The sequence below is a fragment of the Triplophysa rosa genome, linkage group LG4, assembly GCF_024868665.1.
Source record: "Triplophysa rosa linkage group LG4, Trosa_1v2, whole genome shotgun sequence".
In the NCBI taxonomy this organism is placed as follows: domain Eukaryota; kingdom Metazoa; phylum Chordata; class Actinopteri; order Cypriniformes; family Nemacheilidae; genus Triplophysa; species Triplophysa rosa.
In genome coordinates this window covers 2130345-2148652 of record NC_079893.1, presented here as the reverse complement: position 1 = coordinate 2148652, position 18308 = coordinate 2130345, and the positions used below count along the sequence as shown (strand labels likewise).

Sequence of the window (18308 nt, the reverse complement as noted above, 5' to 3'; positions counted from 1 at the left end):
TGTGTGTTGAGGTAGATCACGTCAGGATACGCTCTTATAGTAATCTGACAGAGCAGATGTTGGCAGAGGAGCGAACAATGACTGGAGGTCTTCTCATAAACCACCGTCAGATGTGTTTCTGTAGGGTTGTATTGAGATGGTGAAGGCTGTCTACATGATGTGAAGCTCGAAATACACAGTAGCATATGAACTCTATTCAAATGAATATGCCGTGGTGTCATTTACACTCAAAAAGTGGTTTTAATTATGGACAAACCCAGTGGCGGTTCTACATTGAATTACACCCTGGGCGAGACCCCCTACGTGCGCCCCCCCAAAAAAATACCACAAAATTCTGCACAAACAGTTATATTTTATTATAACAACATAAGTGAACATTATATTTCTCAATTGCACAAATGCTTCATTAGAACATTTGAAAAACACACTTAAGAAAGTTATTTAACAATTGCAAATACAACAGGAAAAACACTTTTTAAGGTGCACAATCTCCACCTCCAACATAGCCAAAAGACAATGAACACAATTCTGCACAAAATATGACAGTATAAGTTATCAGAACTTAAATAAATATACACTATATACATAAATGTGCCAAAAATAAACACAAACTTAAGAGTTATACCCACCAATTAACACTAGCCCTTCATTCATGACATGGATACCGCAATAATCATACAGAGAGAACATTGCATACCTTTATCTTTTGCTCGTTTCTCCTCTTCTTCTTTTCTTTTTTTTCTAAATTGGGCACCTGATGGCTTTGACCTTTTCCTGTCCATCTCTGTGTTTATTTGGCACTGGACAATCAACAGGTTTCCCATCCCCCCAACACAAGCAGAAGTCAAGACTAAACCAATAGAGTGTTTTCACGACGCGTCATCAATCCGGAAGTCGGCCATGTTGGAGGCATTGAAAGTAAGCACTGCTATTGAACCTAATGGAAATCGCAGATTTTTCCGGAGAAAAAATGATTCTTCTTTAGAAATAACTGTGAAAATAAAGCTCTTTAATGCAAGTCGATCACACCCCAGAATCGCTATAGCCATGTGCTGTAACATCACGTGCAGAATAATGAATTATTTTCTACTCTGAACTTCACTCACGAGTCAGCAGTATTGATTGATGACGCGTCGTGAAAACACTCTAATGGTGACCACATAATCGTTTTGTATTACCTATTTTTATTAGCCATTTCACACAGCTTCTGTGCACGGCACCTTCTCAGCAAGCAGGGGCGCCAATTTGCCAATTCCCCACAAAGTGAAATGATAGATAATAGAAAACCGCTTCATGGTGGCAGCGCAGAGGATTTTTTTTTAACTGCTCGTGCCGCCCCCCATGTATCATGAAAAAAATGCCAGTTCGCCCGTGCCAAAAACCGCTACAAACCCAACTGTTGGTTTAAATTGACCAATACTATATAAATACTGGACCAAATCATGGATTGAAATAATCTAGCATTTTGGGTTCAAACAACCCAACCGTTGGGTTTGTCCATAATTTACACAGCCATGGGTTAAAAATAAGACAGATTCGAAAAAAAAAAAAATGAAATTATTATTTTCATAAAACGTAATATTTCACATAGCTAATATTTCATAAAAATGCATATAACTTTGGTTGCATGTAATATTTCATAACAATATGTGAAGAGTTCCAAAATGAGACAACTCCGTTTTTTTACACTTACACAGCCAGATTAGATAAAAATATAATACAAAATAATAAAATAAAATAAATAAATAAATAAAAAAGCAATGTTTTAAAATAAAATAAATAATAAAACAGAATAGAATAGAATGAAATGAAAAAAATAAAATAAAAAAGGAAATAATAAAATAAATAAATATTTTCTGATATCCGGGGATCAAACCCATAACCTATGTGATGGTAACACAATGCCCTTTTTGTCTTTTTATATTGATTTACCAATTTACTATGGTATAAATAGTACAGCTGTGTCTCTAAAGGGTGATTCGTTTCTACATTACCATGTGAAAGACATCTACATGATGTCTATTGGTGTACTCACAGCAGGACACAGATAAGAGTTCTATCTAATAGAGTAAGAAAGAGACAGACTCTCAGAACCGGATCGATACAGACCTCAGCTCAAGACATGCCCGCTTTCCACCGCTACTTTTCTCCCGATAATGAGCCAATGAGCTAGCTGTGGAATCTATAAAACTAGCTTAGCACGTTTAGCCCAATAACCCCACGCGTGCTGAAGTCAGAACCTTTAATGGAACCCTGTTTAGCCGGACGAGACTCCATTCTCCTCCACGGCTGATCTGAAGTCAGTGATCCAGAGCTGGTTTTGATGGGCTAGTATCTGATGGCCGATCGATGCCAATTCATTCCGTGCAGAACTAGCAGCGCTATCGAACGTGCAAAAACAGCCGACACCATCCTGCGAGCCGAGAGTTGATTAGTCATGGAATTAAGAGCAGCTTCAGATTTCACGACAGACGAGGAGAATCTCTTTGCGGTTCCTAAATGACTCGAAGTGCTTTCTGGTTTTTGCTATCCCATCATTCTCTGCAGCGGGTTCCCACTACATGATAAATGACTTATTGGGTGGCCGCTGAAAAAAGTCTCCACACGCCCGCCGAGCAATAAACAACAATGATTATTGATTTTTTTCATGGTCCTCACCACAAAACAAAACGAGCTAAAATGGCATGTGGTTTGTCAGGGCGCTCGGAGCGGTGCGAGCCATCAAAGAGAGAGGAGCGCATGGGTTCTGTCGGCCGCATATTAGATCAGAGCGGCGTCGTGAGAGTTTGAGCGCGGCGCGGTGGGTGGGTGAATGCGTTGGCAGGGAGTCTTTCAGAAGTTGCACACAACGGGCCGTGGGTCCCACCAGATGGTCGTGGCCATATGCAGGAGGTCCCTGCGGCCAGGTAGACTAATGAATACCACCGAGACTCGAGCCAAGGTTTTTTGGCATGAATTTGTTCGCTGGGCACAATCAGTTCCCATGACTGCTCGTGCGCTGGTGTGAAATCTCAATTGAATTTCCTCGAGCTCTAGTTTATGCGTGACGTCAAACCGCCTCTTTCTGTTTGTGTTTAGAATTGGGCTGTCACGGTATCAGGCTTTCACTGCGCGGTTATCGTGGGCCAAAGACTTCGTTATCACAATATTTATTTGGAATCGTTTTCAAGAAATGAATGATGCCATCAGTGAAATTCATCTTTAATTTTGCTATTTGGTCAACGAATGACGCTCAACATATCCATCTGCTCCACGGCCACATCCAGAAAAAAATTCAGAAAGAAACTTTTCCCATAGCTTCAAATATTGAATGGGTGCCGTATATATGGTTTATGATATTACGATATGTGTATAATCAACATGATATCCGTAACCGTGGTTTTTAATATCACGGTTATTGAAATACCGCTATATCGTGACACCCCTAGTTCAGACTGTAAGAAGTTTGAAAATCAGGTCATGTGCACAATGTTTTGCAATAACTGTTGATTTTAATACGCTAAAAAGTCATGTATACGTTTAACATTTTAATTTATTTTGCAAAATCATATCACATATCGTACATTGATTATTTAACAGTTATTTCTTTTTTCAGCCTCTTTATACAGTAAAGTCATTTTTCTGTCGTATTTCATTATAATGTGTTGAGTAAAACACATAAATTACAGGTCTAACTTCATGTGTCGTGTAAACACTGTGACTCTGTATCTTGCTTTAAAAACATCTTTTTTATGAGTTTTTTGAGTGTTCTGACTCCGAGGGATGCCTATAATACCTGGAGAGAGTTATCCGTTAGCGTTCCATTACATCTTGATGGCAGTTGTCCGGTTGGCACAGGACCCTCAGAAATATTCCATTTAAACTGTGCCATCTGCTGCACGGCCACATCCAGAAAAACATTCAGAAAGAAACTTTTCCCATAGCTTCAATGTGTCAATGCTCTCGCTGTGTGGAAAAACAACAGATGTTAACAACCGTATCCTGAAATATACAGTACTCACCGTTTGATATGAAGAAAGAACTAATTTGTGATGAATGACAGGATGTGTGTTTGATACGTGAAGATATAAATGAGAGGGTTAAAGGAACACTTCACCCAAAAATGACAATTCTGTCATCATTCACTCACCCTCGAGTTGTTCCAAATCTCAATAAATGTCTTTGTTGTGATGAACACAGAGAAAGATATTTGGAAGAATGCTTATACCAGACAGATTTTGCCCCCCATTGACTCCCATAGTAGGAAAAAATACTTCATTTATATCATTTTTTTGTTCTGTTGAACACAAAAGAAGATATTTTGAAGAATGTAGGACAGCAAAGAGTTCTGGGGCACTTTTGACCACCATTGTTTTTTTTCCTACTATGGGAGTCAAAATCTGTCTTGTTACAAGCATTCTTCCAAATATCTTTCTCTGTGTTCATCAGAACAAAGACATTTATACAGATTTGGAACAACTCGAAGGTGAGTAAATGATGACGGAATTTTCATTTTTGGGTGAAGTGACAGTTTTCAGTATTCAGCAACCTGCAAATATTTTTTGGTAATGATTATGAAATCGAAATATATCTGTCATTTCAAAAATTAATGTAAAATGAATGGAGTGAAATGAATTATTAAATGTATTGGATTTAATCCTTTTTTTCTTCTATACAGTCATACACAAACCTTCCCAAAGTGAGGATTTTAGTTTAAAATCAGCATGAAAACGATGGCGTGATATCAAACACCTCCCAGAAAACAGCATCGAGTCTGTCGGTATCTGTTTGGGATGTCTCAGAGATGAAAGGCAACAACAGTTTGTCTTGTATTTACTGATACAATCCCCTCATCAATTACTCCAATTTACTCACTTTTAAGGGAAACTAATTTGTCTTACAGTACAATCAAACACTCATTATGTGCAATGTAATTACTGCCGGCTTGAGTCAAGATTCAATTGTGATGATACAGATGGTTCTGCTGTTGCCAAAGAAAACAATGAGCGCTTTTTCACAAAGGTTTCGTTTGGCCTTGTTTTCACTGAACTCTGTTTGTGTAACGTTGTACTTTCAGACGGATGCCGCTATCTTTAATTTGGTTTATTGGCTCAACTTGAGGGGTGGGCATTGATGCATTGCGAGGCTTATGAAGTTAGGCAGATCGTGGGGAGACCAGCAGCGTTCATGTTTAAGCCAAGTAAAAAGCTGACGTTTATTGGACGGCGGGCGGTCGCTGTGACCTGCGAACAGTGCTGATGCTGTATGTGGAGTGATAACGTAAGCGTGCGTTCACCTGCTCTCCATTCACACATCTTCAGATCTTGTATTGGGAGGGTCAACTTATGAACTGCTGCTGCAAATGAGACTGTCCGCTATCAAAACTGTTTGTGAGATTTAATGGGATTTTTAAACACGAGTCAACGATTTAATTATCTGTGCTTTATTTTAGTACACAAACATTTATTTATATACTGTTTTCAGTTATATTTACTACATAGCACGATTGGTCCAGTGAGATTTTGGCCCATCAAAGAGATGCAAATGTAAAATGAATCCCTGTTGAGGAAACTTGGAATCGTTTTATGAAACGAGTCATGTCTTAAAAATATCTATTAACAGCATCCTTCTCGTAATGATGCAATGGAGAGTAACTATCAAAACACTCGACTCTTGAGGCAAACAAAATGAACAGAAAACAGTAGCCCTGCCTAAATATCATCATGTTTATTGTTTTTTAATTTTCAGTTATCCTCCGGGTGTGGGCAATGACTTTTAATATAAGTTTTGGATTATTGATTACCTTTTAAAAATGTTATTAGTAACGAAGCGCGACAATAAAAAAATAATTATATTCAGATTACTGTACATCTGCTTATGAAATGTTACAAGAATATCAAAACAAAACATTGTGTACATTGGGAATTTTCACTTGCTACAGTTGCTAGAGTGTTACTGTGGGTTTGCCAGGGGTGTTATCGCCGGGTTACTAACCCCGATAGCACACACACATCTGGAAGACGTCTGTTTTGATTGTTTGCTCATCTGCAATACGTCTCCGAGACGTCTCCTATCAGATGTCATATAGACGCTGTAGCCTGAAGCGCACCTCTCCAAAAATGTAATGCGGACCGCAAGTGCTGTGATTGGTCTGCTTGAACCCCCCTCCCTTCAGGGAAAAAAACTTAGTGATAGCGTTGTTAGGGGTGCTAGGGGTGTTATTGGGGGTTGCTAGGGGTGTTGTTGTGGTTTGCTAGGGATGTTATTGTAGGGTTTCTAAAAGAGTTATTGGGGGTTGCTAGGGATGTTATTGTGGGGTTTCCAAGAGTGTTATTGTGGTTTGCAAGGGGTGTTATTGTGGGGTTTCTAAAAGAGTTATTGGGGGTTGCTGGGGATGTTATTGTGGGGTTTCTAAAAGAGTTATTGGGGGTTGCTAGGGATGTTATTGTGGGGTTTCCAAGAGTGTTATTGTGGTTTGCAAGGGGTGTTATTGTGGGGTTTCTAAAAGAGTTATTGGGGGTTGCTGGGGATGTTATTGTGGGGTTTCTAAAAGAGTTATTGGGGGTTGCTGGGGATGTTATTGTGGGGTTTCTAAAAGAGTTATTGGGGGTTGCTAGGGATGTTATTGTGGAGTTTCCAAGAGTGTTTTGGGGGTTGCTAGAGATGTTATTGTGGACTTTTCAAGAGTATTGTTGGGGGTTGCTAGGGGTGCTATTGTGGGGTTTCTAAGAGTGTTACTGTTGGTGATTTCTAATGGTGTTCTTGCTGGTTAATAAGTGTTTTTTTTATTTTTTATTGGCCAAACTCAAAAAAGCACACCCCACATCTTTGTTATTCTTGTTCATGTCTCAGGTCCATCTTTTAAGGAGGCTCTGAATTTCTCTAGCAGTTTTCTCATCTTGATTGAAGTCTGATTGCTGAGAGAAGAAATGACACACTTCTCTTCTGAAAGCCGTGTGATTTCAGGTCATTTTTGTCTGTAGCTCAATCAGTTTCTGGAGCTCAGTACACGAGGTCAGAGGTTTTGTTCATACAGCAGTGGGTGTGCATGAATCAGTTCTAGCGGCCATGGGCAGATATGTTGTATGTTATTTCATTCATGTATTAGAATTGAATATCTGCCCATCACAGACTCACAGGCACATAGACCTTGACTCTTTGTGTTAAGCTGATGCATGTTTTTATGCACTCATACATGCAGTCTTATTTCAGCCATTGAGCTTCTGTTTAAGTGATTCGGAGGGCTGGCAGGTACTGTAGATGTAATACTCTTTATTAGCTTACATGCCTGCACTTTTATTCCTGCGCTTAATCTGTCAAACGCTTCTTCAGGTTACGTGTAAAATCCTTTGATTTCTGCTGTATAAACTGTTTTTCGCCTTCGGTATTAAATATAAAATATTTTCCAGATCTAAAGTCGCTGAATGCACCTTGATTTTTAATAAACTGTTTGATCCATTGCATTCCATTTTGCAGTTTTTTGTTGTTGTTGTTGTTAAAGGCATATATATATATAATATAAATTCAACAATAAAAGTTAAAATAATGTCACAAATGAATTCTGGAATACAAATTGGATAATTTGTATGTATTTGTGCAAAGTGAATTAAACAGAAATGTACAGTTATTAGAGAATAAAGCTGTAATGAAACTCCAGTCCTATAACCATTAGCCTACTGCATAGATGTGGATTGAACTAAAACACATGAATGAGATATACAGATTTGTTAGAATAAACCAACTTGTAAAACCTCATAATTTCCGAAAGACTCTTTTCACACGAAGGCTGTAGTTTGTCAGGCAAATACGAACTTTGTAAAGTTTTCTGACGTGAGCACAGTCTTGTTTGATTGATGGCTGGCTGTGGTAAATGGTCTTTGTCTTTGTCATCTCTCATTGGAATTTCAACAGTGGCAACGCTTGAGTGAGTTTTCATAGTCAGCACTCTCTGCTAATTACAATCAACGCGGCGTGCTCGGGGTCCCTGAGATAAAGATCCATAGCCATCCCTCACATCTTTACTGAGATAGTATGTGCTGAATATTAAAGTTCAGAAAAAAAAGAATTATGCATATCTCAAAAGGCTTTGCAAACCTCCTGGTTTTCATGACCCCACTTCCGTTTTCCATTTGGTGACAGATTGTTGTTATATCATTAAAGATATACAATAGTGTGTGATTTTGTTGGTTTTAAAGTGTTGCTTTAATGTAAAAAGTTATAAGAATGAAGAATGAATGTTATGGCCTATTTACGTTTTTTTTTCTATCCACGTCAATTGTACTTTATGTTGAATAACATGATGATAAATGAAACTGTGAATATTCTCCTTGTGAATGAATGTGAACCTGTGCTCCATTTGAAGTTGAAAATGAGTATATAACATATAATAGTCTAATATTAGCTTTCGAATCAACTTTCAGTTCTCAGCACACCCGGTGAATACCTGATAATGAGATTTCGTTTACACGCTCCATCCATGATGGAAGGAGGCGGTCACATCATTACCGACACGCTCTTGTTTTGCCGTGAGCGGTTAATGTTGAGGCTATTTAGCCGGCGGATAGCATTTCCTCCATACGTCATATTGTCCTGCGTTCTGCACGTGCCAAAAGCACTTTGGATTTGGCTTCTGAAATGATGCCTACGGTGGCCTATCTGACAGCACGTGTAATCCAGCAGGTGTTTTGGAGATTTCTCCGTGAAGTTGGGACGGGCAGGACAGCCTGACGCTGAGGTCGACAGATGGTGCCGGTGGAAAGCTGTACGCGTTGTTCAGAGATTTCATTTCTACTTTAAAACTGTAATTAATTCACTGCTGGTTTGTGAAACGAGTTTGGTGCTCTTGGGAACCCCGACTGAGACCGGTCTGAACCAGATTCAAGTCTGAAAAAACAGTAGTTTTGACTGAACTGAACTTCCGGTACACATTCACAAACAATAGAGTGCTTGTAGATTATTTCTGATTATTTCTAAGAACCGTTACTTGGATAAACTTGTCTCTCCAATATTTTGACTTTAGACTGCGATACCAAACTCAGCCGATAGATGTCAGTGTACCGTACGGTTTGTTTAAATGCGACCGAACTACTGGACCCATTCAACAAACTGTTTATTTAATAACATGAACATACAACAAAATACATTACAATACAATTATTATACAGTAAAATAATAATACAAATGACTTGATATACAATCTAAATAGTTCTATTATTAGACACTAGCCAAACACAAACCGGAAGTTAACTGGGGGTCAGGCGCGCGATGACACGATCTATAGAATTATCGAAGTTTTTTCATATTCATTGTCTAGTACATCATATTTTGGTGTAATGCAGCCTGTCAGGTGAACACACTTTCGGCTTGTTCTGGTGTATTAAAACACACACAGAGGGAGCTCGTGTAGATCTGTCTCTTTGACGTAATTAAAGATGTCACATCCAGCGCTGATACGCACCATTAATCTCCGTCAGGCCACCTTCATATCTTCAGTGTGTTTTGGGAAATCACAGTTCAGTTGTGATTTAATGAAGCGTGTTTTGATTGGGCCCGTCTGAATTGTGTCCTTCTCTCGTCCCACAGGTGAACATCTGCGAGTTTGTTCTCAGGGGTACACCTGCTGCACCTCAGCGATGGAGGAGAGACTCGGCCAGCAGAGCAAACAGGAGTTTGACAGATTAGTAGAAGAGAGCAGCCACACCATACGGACCACGTTTACCTCCAAACACAAGAAGTTTGACGGTAAGTCGAGCGACGGTTGATTTTCGGTTTGCAGCTCATCGTTACAGGCGATGATTTCAGTGCAGATGGGAATGACTCCGTAGTGCTTCGTCTCATGATTCTTCATGAGTCATTTTGAGGAAGATGTATTTGGCATTGAGCCTCATAATTAAATCGTTTGAGGAAACCTAATTTACGCTGAAATGTGGAAAATGGTTGTAATTGCATTCGCTGTCCTCACAAGGCAGTGATTTTTCATCAGAACAGAACAAACAATTAGCAATATTAGTTGTTTTATTTTTCTTTAGCTCATAGCGTGTTAATGTAGCACAAAAGGATACTTTTACACCGACTTTTTAATTATCAGAAGGAATGCTTGTATTTCATTGCAGTTTCAGAATTGTAAACGAAACTAAAATGGTTCAGTTCCAGTATTTTATATAGGGTGTCATCTGAATCAAAACTGACTCTTCATTAGTGTAAAGACTCGTTTACAACAAGGGTGAAAACTAAAAATAAAGTTTAAAAAAAATCTTTTTTTTCCCTTTGGTGTGGACATATATAGCTATAATTATTAGAGTCAAAATAGCAAATTGACTCAGAGGGTCACGATCAGTGTTGGGTGTAACTAGTTTCTAAGTAATTCGTTTAATTACTTTTCTCTTGAAAAAGTAAAGTAAGAGATTACTCTTATTTTTTCTGTCATTTAATTACAGTTACTTCTGATGTAACTAAATACTGTGTAATATATTCAATAGTGGAAATGACATCAAAGTTATAAGTCTTATATGTATGCTTTAATGTATTCTTCTCACATTGGTGTACTTTGGTCAGTTAATAAGAATAATTTATGTAGTTATTTATTATTCATTTGAATTAATTAAATGAAAAGCTGGAAGCAATTCTAATCAAGGTTGATGTAGGATATAGAAAGTAATTAGTAATAAGTAATTAAATACTTTTTGGAGAGAGTAATTTGTGCAGTAATCTAATTACACTATTGAATATGTAATCAGTAATTCATTACTTATCCAATACTGGTCACGATTGAATGCATCTTGTCCTTAAAATTCTTTAAAATCTTTAGAAAGAGAGAAAGCGAAAAAAATCATTCACGCTGATTTTAAAATGACATCTGAAAGATGTATTTATATAATTTTTGTCAAAATCAACGTTTGAGTACTTTATTTACAGTAAAAACTATTGCCATATGTTATTTAATTGCATTATTTAAAAAAACGTGTTATATGTTTTTAATGCAGTAATCTTTCACATCAGGATCGCTGTGGATTATAAAAGTGATTATTTTCACATCTCTAATAGTTATATTTACAGTTATTGTTCTTGATGTGAAGATGTTTTAACACTGTGTAATGATATTTTTCAGAGTATTTTGGCAGTACAGGTACAGGTACATGTTGTCTGCTGTATTAAAGACCTACAGTATGTATTTCGTGGCTGTTTTGTTCTCATTGATCTGTTGAACATCGGGTCAGATATTTTCTTAAGACTAACTAATAACTTCTTAGTTTCTGAAATCTTCTTTGTGTAGTTTGTAGAATCAGAGGTGTTTTAGCTCCCCCTCAAACTCTTTCAGTTCAAGCGTTAATGAAGATTTAATTTGCGTCCTACCAGATCTGTTTCTCGCCAGCACTAATTATACAGTTTTGAAATATTGTAATGAAAGCGTACAGTGTAAAGTCAGCACACAGGTTCACAGGTTATGTGAAGGTTAATATCAGCGCTCTCAAAAGCTTACTTGCACGTAGAATGAGAAGAAATCATGCGTCATTAATGTAGCGTGTACCTGTCGTGTTTTTAACAATGATTTCATTTTTACCTGTGAGGTCTAAAACAATCGTCCCATGAATGAAGAAGGTAAGTATGATGCTGTATTACCAACCCGATCTCATCGATCTGACAAATAAACTGGTGGTTGAAAAGAACAGGTTTTGATTCATTCATCTTATTTTTGTAAACACGGCTGTCATACATGTAGAGTTGTATGTGAAATGTTTTGTATTTTGTTTAACATTTTAATGAACAGTGCAAACAAAAGTGCACATTTTTATCACATTAAAGTGAAAAAGATTTGTTTTTTATGCTCATGAATATGGTGGAATATGTAAAAAATGATCGGTTTATTCATTTTTCCGATTTTGAAAACAGAAACGAATAAAGAAATTATCCGAATTTCGGACCAGTTGAGAGGCATAAAGTGACTGTGGATGAAAGTCTTGTTATCTGACTTTTGATGTGAGCAGATTTGAGCAGCAGCGAGCACTATTTGAGACATGGCTTGAATATCCCCCGAAGCTTCTGCAAAGATCTACAGTGGACTTACAGAGGACGCGTTCACTAACTCAGAGTTTTATTAAAAACGAATACGGTGGCTGTGATTAACATAGTTGGTCTTTACATCTGACAGTTTCTTAATTACACCAGAGCGGTTGGGTTTGGAGGCATTATGGAGGCTGTTCTGAGCCATTGGAATGAGCGAGAAATTTCATTACTCTTGAAAAGAATCATTAATACTTCAGCAACCTTATTAATACATTTGATCAGAAGTGAGCTTTTTCCACATGAATATTTCATCAGGCGTCCTTTTTAAACCCGAAAAGTTTCGTGAAGTTGCAAACAAAATCTAAATCTGTTTGCAATCATGCATGCCCATTTTTCTCCTAAAATTACTTAGAATAAAATGAAAAAGAGAATCAAATGAGAGTGTAATTGTTGAAACCCATGAAGAGTCTGGAGGTGTAAATGAATGTAGATCGTAGAGGTGAAATAGTCTGGGTTTGAGACAATTTGATGAGAAATGTTTGAGTTGATATTGAGATCTTGAATAATATTGACTTTGATTAGACAAATCAGAGCTCAGTTTGTCATTATGCGGGGTTCACACCAAACGCGAATTAAGCGTATGCGCGAGTATAGTACATAAAAAGTCAATGCAATGACGCGTATAGACGCGAACTCGCGGCCGGGGGTGCGAATGATCCGCGACCGCGCAGTTGAAAATATTTGTCAGATAGCGTCACTCACGCGAAAATTGCAAACTTTTCCCGCGAGTAATAAAGAGCGTGGAGCGCGATTGTTCGCGTCTATACGCGAGTTTCAGAAGAGATGACAACAGAGACATTTGTCAAATTTTTCTCAGGAGAAATATGAGACGCACATGAGACTTCTTCCAAATATCTTTCTCTGTGTTCATCAGAACAAAGTCATTTATACAGATTTGGAAGAACTCGAAGGTGAGTAAATGATGACAGAATTTTCATTTTTGGCTGAAGTATCCATTGCTCTCATTTTATCTCATCGATATCTTTCTTATGGGAGAGTACAGAGCAGTGCATATTTCTTATTTGTTAAAAATTAAATAAAAGTGAATGTCATATACAGTATATGAATGATGCAAATGATGTCGGTGAAGTAGATATGAACTGCAGATGTTAACGGTGTGATAAATATCTTCCGGTCTTTAGACATTATTAAGCGTCTGGCGTGAAGTGCGTTCCTAGTCTGTTGTTTTCTGTACCATCTCAGCGCTGGTAGTTTACTCGCCTTTATCTGGGAGGGCAGGTGTATCTGACAGAAACACACACATGAACACACAACTTTATTTATCACTCTGATAGGCAGTGCCGATTTGGCAGCTAATCCCCAGTAACACCTTCAGCTTGGCGGGATAAATATCGATCTGTCCGCAGTATCTCTTTTCTCAAAAAGCAGGAGCTCCGTGTGATGAATGAATGTGTTTTTGTTCTCTGTTGGGCGTGAAGTTACGGATTTCCAGTGAATCTTTACGCCCGACGGGACATGTTTACTCCGAGATGGACCTTCAAGTGAAATCTAGACCTGTTTTCACATTCCCGTTTTACCGTTGTACGTTTACACCGATGTCAGTTCAGTTTAGTGAGTTTCTATAAGTTTACACCTCAATAGTTCACCTTAAAGAGACAGCAAAACAAGTATCCACCATCATGTGGATGTAAACCTGCATGTGAGTCTTTCTTCAGTGGGACACAAAAGAAGATATTTGGAGAAATGCCTTTTGTGTTTATACAATGGAAGTCAATGGAGTATCTTCTACTGTGTTCCGAAGAAGAGAGAAACTCATAGGTTTGACATGACATGAGGGTAAATAAGTGATGAAAGGGGTAAACTGTCTCTTTAATCGAAGACTTCGTACTTTTGTAAAAGCTTGGGTTGCATTTAGCATTAGATCTCAGATACACTCTTAAAATGAAAAAAAGTTTCTCTGTGTTATAGAACTGTTTAGTCAAGAGTTGTTGTCATTGCCGGTGTATTGCAATATTGCTTATGTTACCAAATGTTTTGATTTTGGAAAACCAAAAATGTCTCTTCCGTGGCTTCGCCGGGAATAACCCTCCACAGCAACATCGCCAGTGTTAAAAAAGGTCAAATTAACACTCACTAACTGAATTTTTTTTAACACTGGTGAGATCAGGTTTATTTTGAAGAGATGTCTTCTGTTAGGACGGTTGGGTGTAGATGCTCATAAATGGGCTGTTGTCCATACGGCTGTCAGCATCATTTCTCTCGTTCTCTTCTGGTGTGGAGCTGTAGGCGCTTCGCAGGGATTTGATCCTTCATCCATTTTCCGTGCCCTCTGTTTTCATTCTTTTGCTATTTATAGGATCCTATTTAGAAATTCCTCAACTCCCACGTTTCGATTACAGCCGCGGCTTCATAAGCGCTTGGTGTTTTTGATGCATTATTGAAAAATCCTGACGCTGTTAAAGCTTTTGAAAGGCTGCAGGATTAAGTTAAACCGGAACGCTTTTTTAACCTCGCATAACTCGGCCTGCCTCATATCGACAGTGTTGGAAAGTAAGCGATGCCGGAGAGATTTCTGTATAGCTTCAGAACAGCACCGTAACAAGCAACGTTTTCCGACAGGTAGCTTTGTTGTTTTCTTTTGTTTGCGTTAGATTGTATGACAGATTTAAAAGTGTGCTAAAAAAGGCAAGAACTCAAGCTCTCACGCTCATGCGTGACTTTAAACTGTTGTATTTTTAGTGAACTGGTTTGCTAGTGAACTTCAAAGTTGGTTATATGATTTTCTTTCCTTCTGTGGAACACAAGACGAAAGCAGCACGCCTGTGGTCCGTGTCGGGTTGTTTGGAAGGGATTAAAGCCATTATACAGATTACTGGATGACAAGCATGTGAACAACTTTATAAATGTGCACCAGTGGCAGATCTGATGTCCATTACATTGCATTAGTGTTTTTTAAATACATTAGTAGGGTATGTCTCAGCTCACTTTGACCTGTTTTTAAGAGCTGTGAGATGAGTTCACACACGCACACGCACACACGCACACGCACACGCACACACACACACACACACACACACACACACACACACACACACACACACACACACACACACACACACACACACACACACACACACACACACACACACACACACACACACACACACACACACACGCTCATGAGCGAACGCAGATCTGCTGATTCACAGATGTTACTGAGAATAATTCACAAAGTGCAGCTCTTGAACGTCACTCTTTTTAATTCCACACACATTAAAACCATGAAATGTCAAACTCTGTGTGAGTCCAGGAGTCATGAGAAACTTCCCCTTCATTTTCTGCTGCGACGTGCTTTTTATTGCGTGTTTAAAGCTGAATTCACATGCCATTTAACTGTAATGCAACACATTGCACAATTAAATTCAATGAGAAATGTGGACGATTTGTTATTTTAATAATCATAAATGTGAAAACAGATCTGAGTTCAGACAGAGAAGAAAGCTGGCAATGGATTTTTATAATCTACAGTTTATATACAGAAGTAATCTTGGATGATGCACAACGCGTTTTTGATCTTTATTTATTTAAATAAACATAAATAAATACATATAAATATAGCTTCTTCGTTCTCAACAATCATGAGCTTTTACTAATATGAAAAAATCTTAATCGGTGTTTTTGTTTCGCTCCCCCTGTGGCATTGTGTTTTTAATGTTTTTAATATAAAGTATTTGTGTGTAAGTGTAGGCATGCAAACAAGAACATCTATTTGCCGGTGGGTTGAAAGAAAAAACCTCATTACAGATATTCTCTGAGAAATTGTGCAATGCCTCATGCAGTTTTGCTTCTCAAGTACATTTGTGTTTAGTATCTTGTTTATACGGAGAACAGGATACTGTAAACAGAACAAAACTACAGTATAGAGACTATACTGTTACCGGGGATTATTAAATAAATCTGGTTGGAGCTTTATTTTTTCAAGATTGAATCATTTTGGTACGCAAAACAGGCGCAGCTGGTCTCTTATGGTTTAGATTACTTTACATTTCTCAATAAACAAGATTCTACATGTTTGGAAAGATGCTGTTTAGGTGTGGACACACCCGACCGTTGGTTTACGTAAAATGAGCTCGAAAACATCCATCTTTGACCCAAGCATGGGTGAAAACATGACCTTCGAGGACAACACATTTTGACTGACAATAAGTCATATTCAGAGGTTGAACACCAATGAAAGTCTCTCTGAATGAATCCCGCCGGTGTAAAAGTAAGAGAAGTCGAGTTTCTCCCACAGGCTAGAGTGTTTGCCCGAGGTTCTGACCTCACATGTAAGGTTTCTCTTCACAGCCGAAGCAGAACTGAGATGTGAAGTTCACCAGAAGTCGCCCTTAAGACTAAGAAGGCTTGTTATGACGGGTCAGACCGCTCTTCCGTCTCTGTAAAGGGCGACTTTAACCGTGAGCGCTGGATTCCCATTACGCACCTCTTACCCACAGCGACACATCGACACTCCACTAGATCTGATATTTTTAGAATGAAATTGTGAGTGATGTCGCTAGCACAAATGCTGAGAGAGAGAAGAGGTTAGCGCTTTCTTCACATCGTTTACTGTAAGCACGAGCGGTGGCAAATGTTCTGCTTGCTCAGAGAAATCAGGAGCAGAAATGCATTTGTGTACATTACTGCTACTTTACTGAAAGCTCTCCACGTCTTGTTTGAGGAATGAGCAGATAATGTGGGCATTTCGAAGAAATCCGGGATCATATTGTGTCTGAAAGAGATGATTCACAGAGAAATCAATTTACAGATTGAGACACACAGGAAGAAGAGGGCAAAAAATAGCAGAGAGCGATATGGACGGCTCTCTGACAGACGCCGTGAAATGTCCATTATGGGTTTTGTGGAGGACATGGGGTTTTAAAGATTTCCATTAGAAAAAAATCCATCTTGCAAAATATTCTCCCTACAAAGATAAATAAGTAAATTGAACATAGCATGTTTAGTTAAAGAAGTCAAATGATTGTTTTGCGTATACTGAACACAATTAGCCTAAACGTGTTTCTAACAAAGATTATTTTGTTGACTGGACTTAGATTCTCACGTTTTTGTCCGCAATGCGTGAGAAAGTTTGCCCAACTTACAAAACAGAGTATTCTGAACAAACGAGTTTAAAAGTTCCCAAGATGCATTGCAGCATGTTCAATTCTGTGTTTCTTATTAGTTTTTCTTTTAAAGATTAGTGTTTTAGTTCTTGCTGGCTTAATTTATGCTTTAATATCGTTGTTACTGTTAGTTATATGTTGTGTTTAGAGTTTTTTATGAATGATGGTTTTTGATTGTTACCATGGTTGAGGTTTGTGTGTTCAATGTTGAGGTGTAAGTGCGTGACACAACGGCAAAACCGCTAGAAATGCACTCAACGCAAACTATTTAAACAATTACTTGATCAAAGTGTTGGTCTGTTTGAGTCAGAAAACATGTACAATTGTAGTAAAAGACAAATAAATTTGTGTATTTTTAAATAACCAATCTATATTCTCGCTTTATGTTCAGCCAAGAAAACATATTTTGTTCTGTTGTTCATTAGGTAAACTTGACTCTTGTGACAACTAATGACTTCAACATACATGTACATGTTTAAGTTGGGTTGACTTCACTCAAAAACGTGCTTGTGTAGGTTACCTCATTATTTTAAGTTGACTCAACTATTTTTTTTACAGTGTGTGTTAGCAACACAATATACCTGTACATAGCATTGTTGGGTGTGCGTGACAAATTCTCATTATTGTGATCTTTATGTTTGCTAAGGTAGTTGCTAAGGTATTTCAGGCGGTTGCTAGGGCATTGCTATGCTGTTTCTAGAACATTTGTATTGGTTACTAAGAGGTTGCTGGGTGATTTGTAGGGTGTTCCGAGTGTTGCTAGGGTGTTGCTAGACTGTCCTCATTGGTTACCAGGACGTTGCTGGGGGGTTCTAGAGCAACGTATACAGTGTCTAGGACATTGCTTTGATCTTGTTCTAAATGGTTGCTAGGTGGTTGTTAGGGTACTCTTTCTAACAGTCCCTTTCTGTGATTTAAGATGCCATTTGTGCCCACGCTGCAGGATGAGTTGCACACTAAAGGAAATTACATTTTGAGAAATAATCGCCTTGACTTTTGCCTTGGCAAATGTCTCCAATTAACACTGTAAATCCAAAATTAAAAAAGAGAGATTTCTGTAACCTTTCTATTGCTGTCAGACACATTGAAAGTGAAATGTAACGCAGGGTTTAACAGAGTAATTTTAACTCGAGCGGCCATGAG

At 38.2% G+C, this 18308-nt stretch overlaps 1 protein-coding gene across 2 annotated transcripts in view; it reads left to right on the top strand.

The window, feature by feature from the left end:
* gpc6a (glypican 6a) overlaps positions 1-18308 on the top strand; it is a 151542-nt gene that overhangs the window by 23860 nt on the left and 109374 nt on the right. For both annotated transcript variants that reach the window (XM_057332362.1, XM_057332363.1), the window contains exon 2: positions 9562-9720. In XM_057332362.1, the coding sequence (XP_057188345.1) occupies positions 9562-9720 (159 nt within the window). The remainder of the gene's footprint in view (positions 1-9561; positions 9721-18308) is intronic.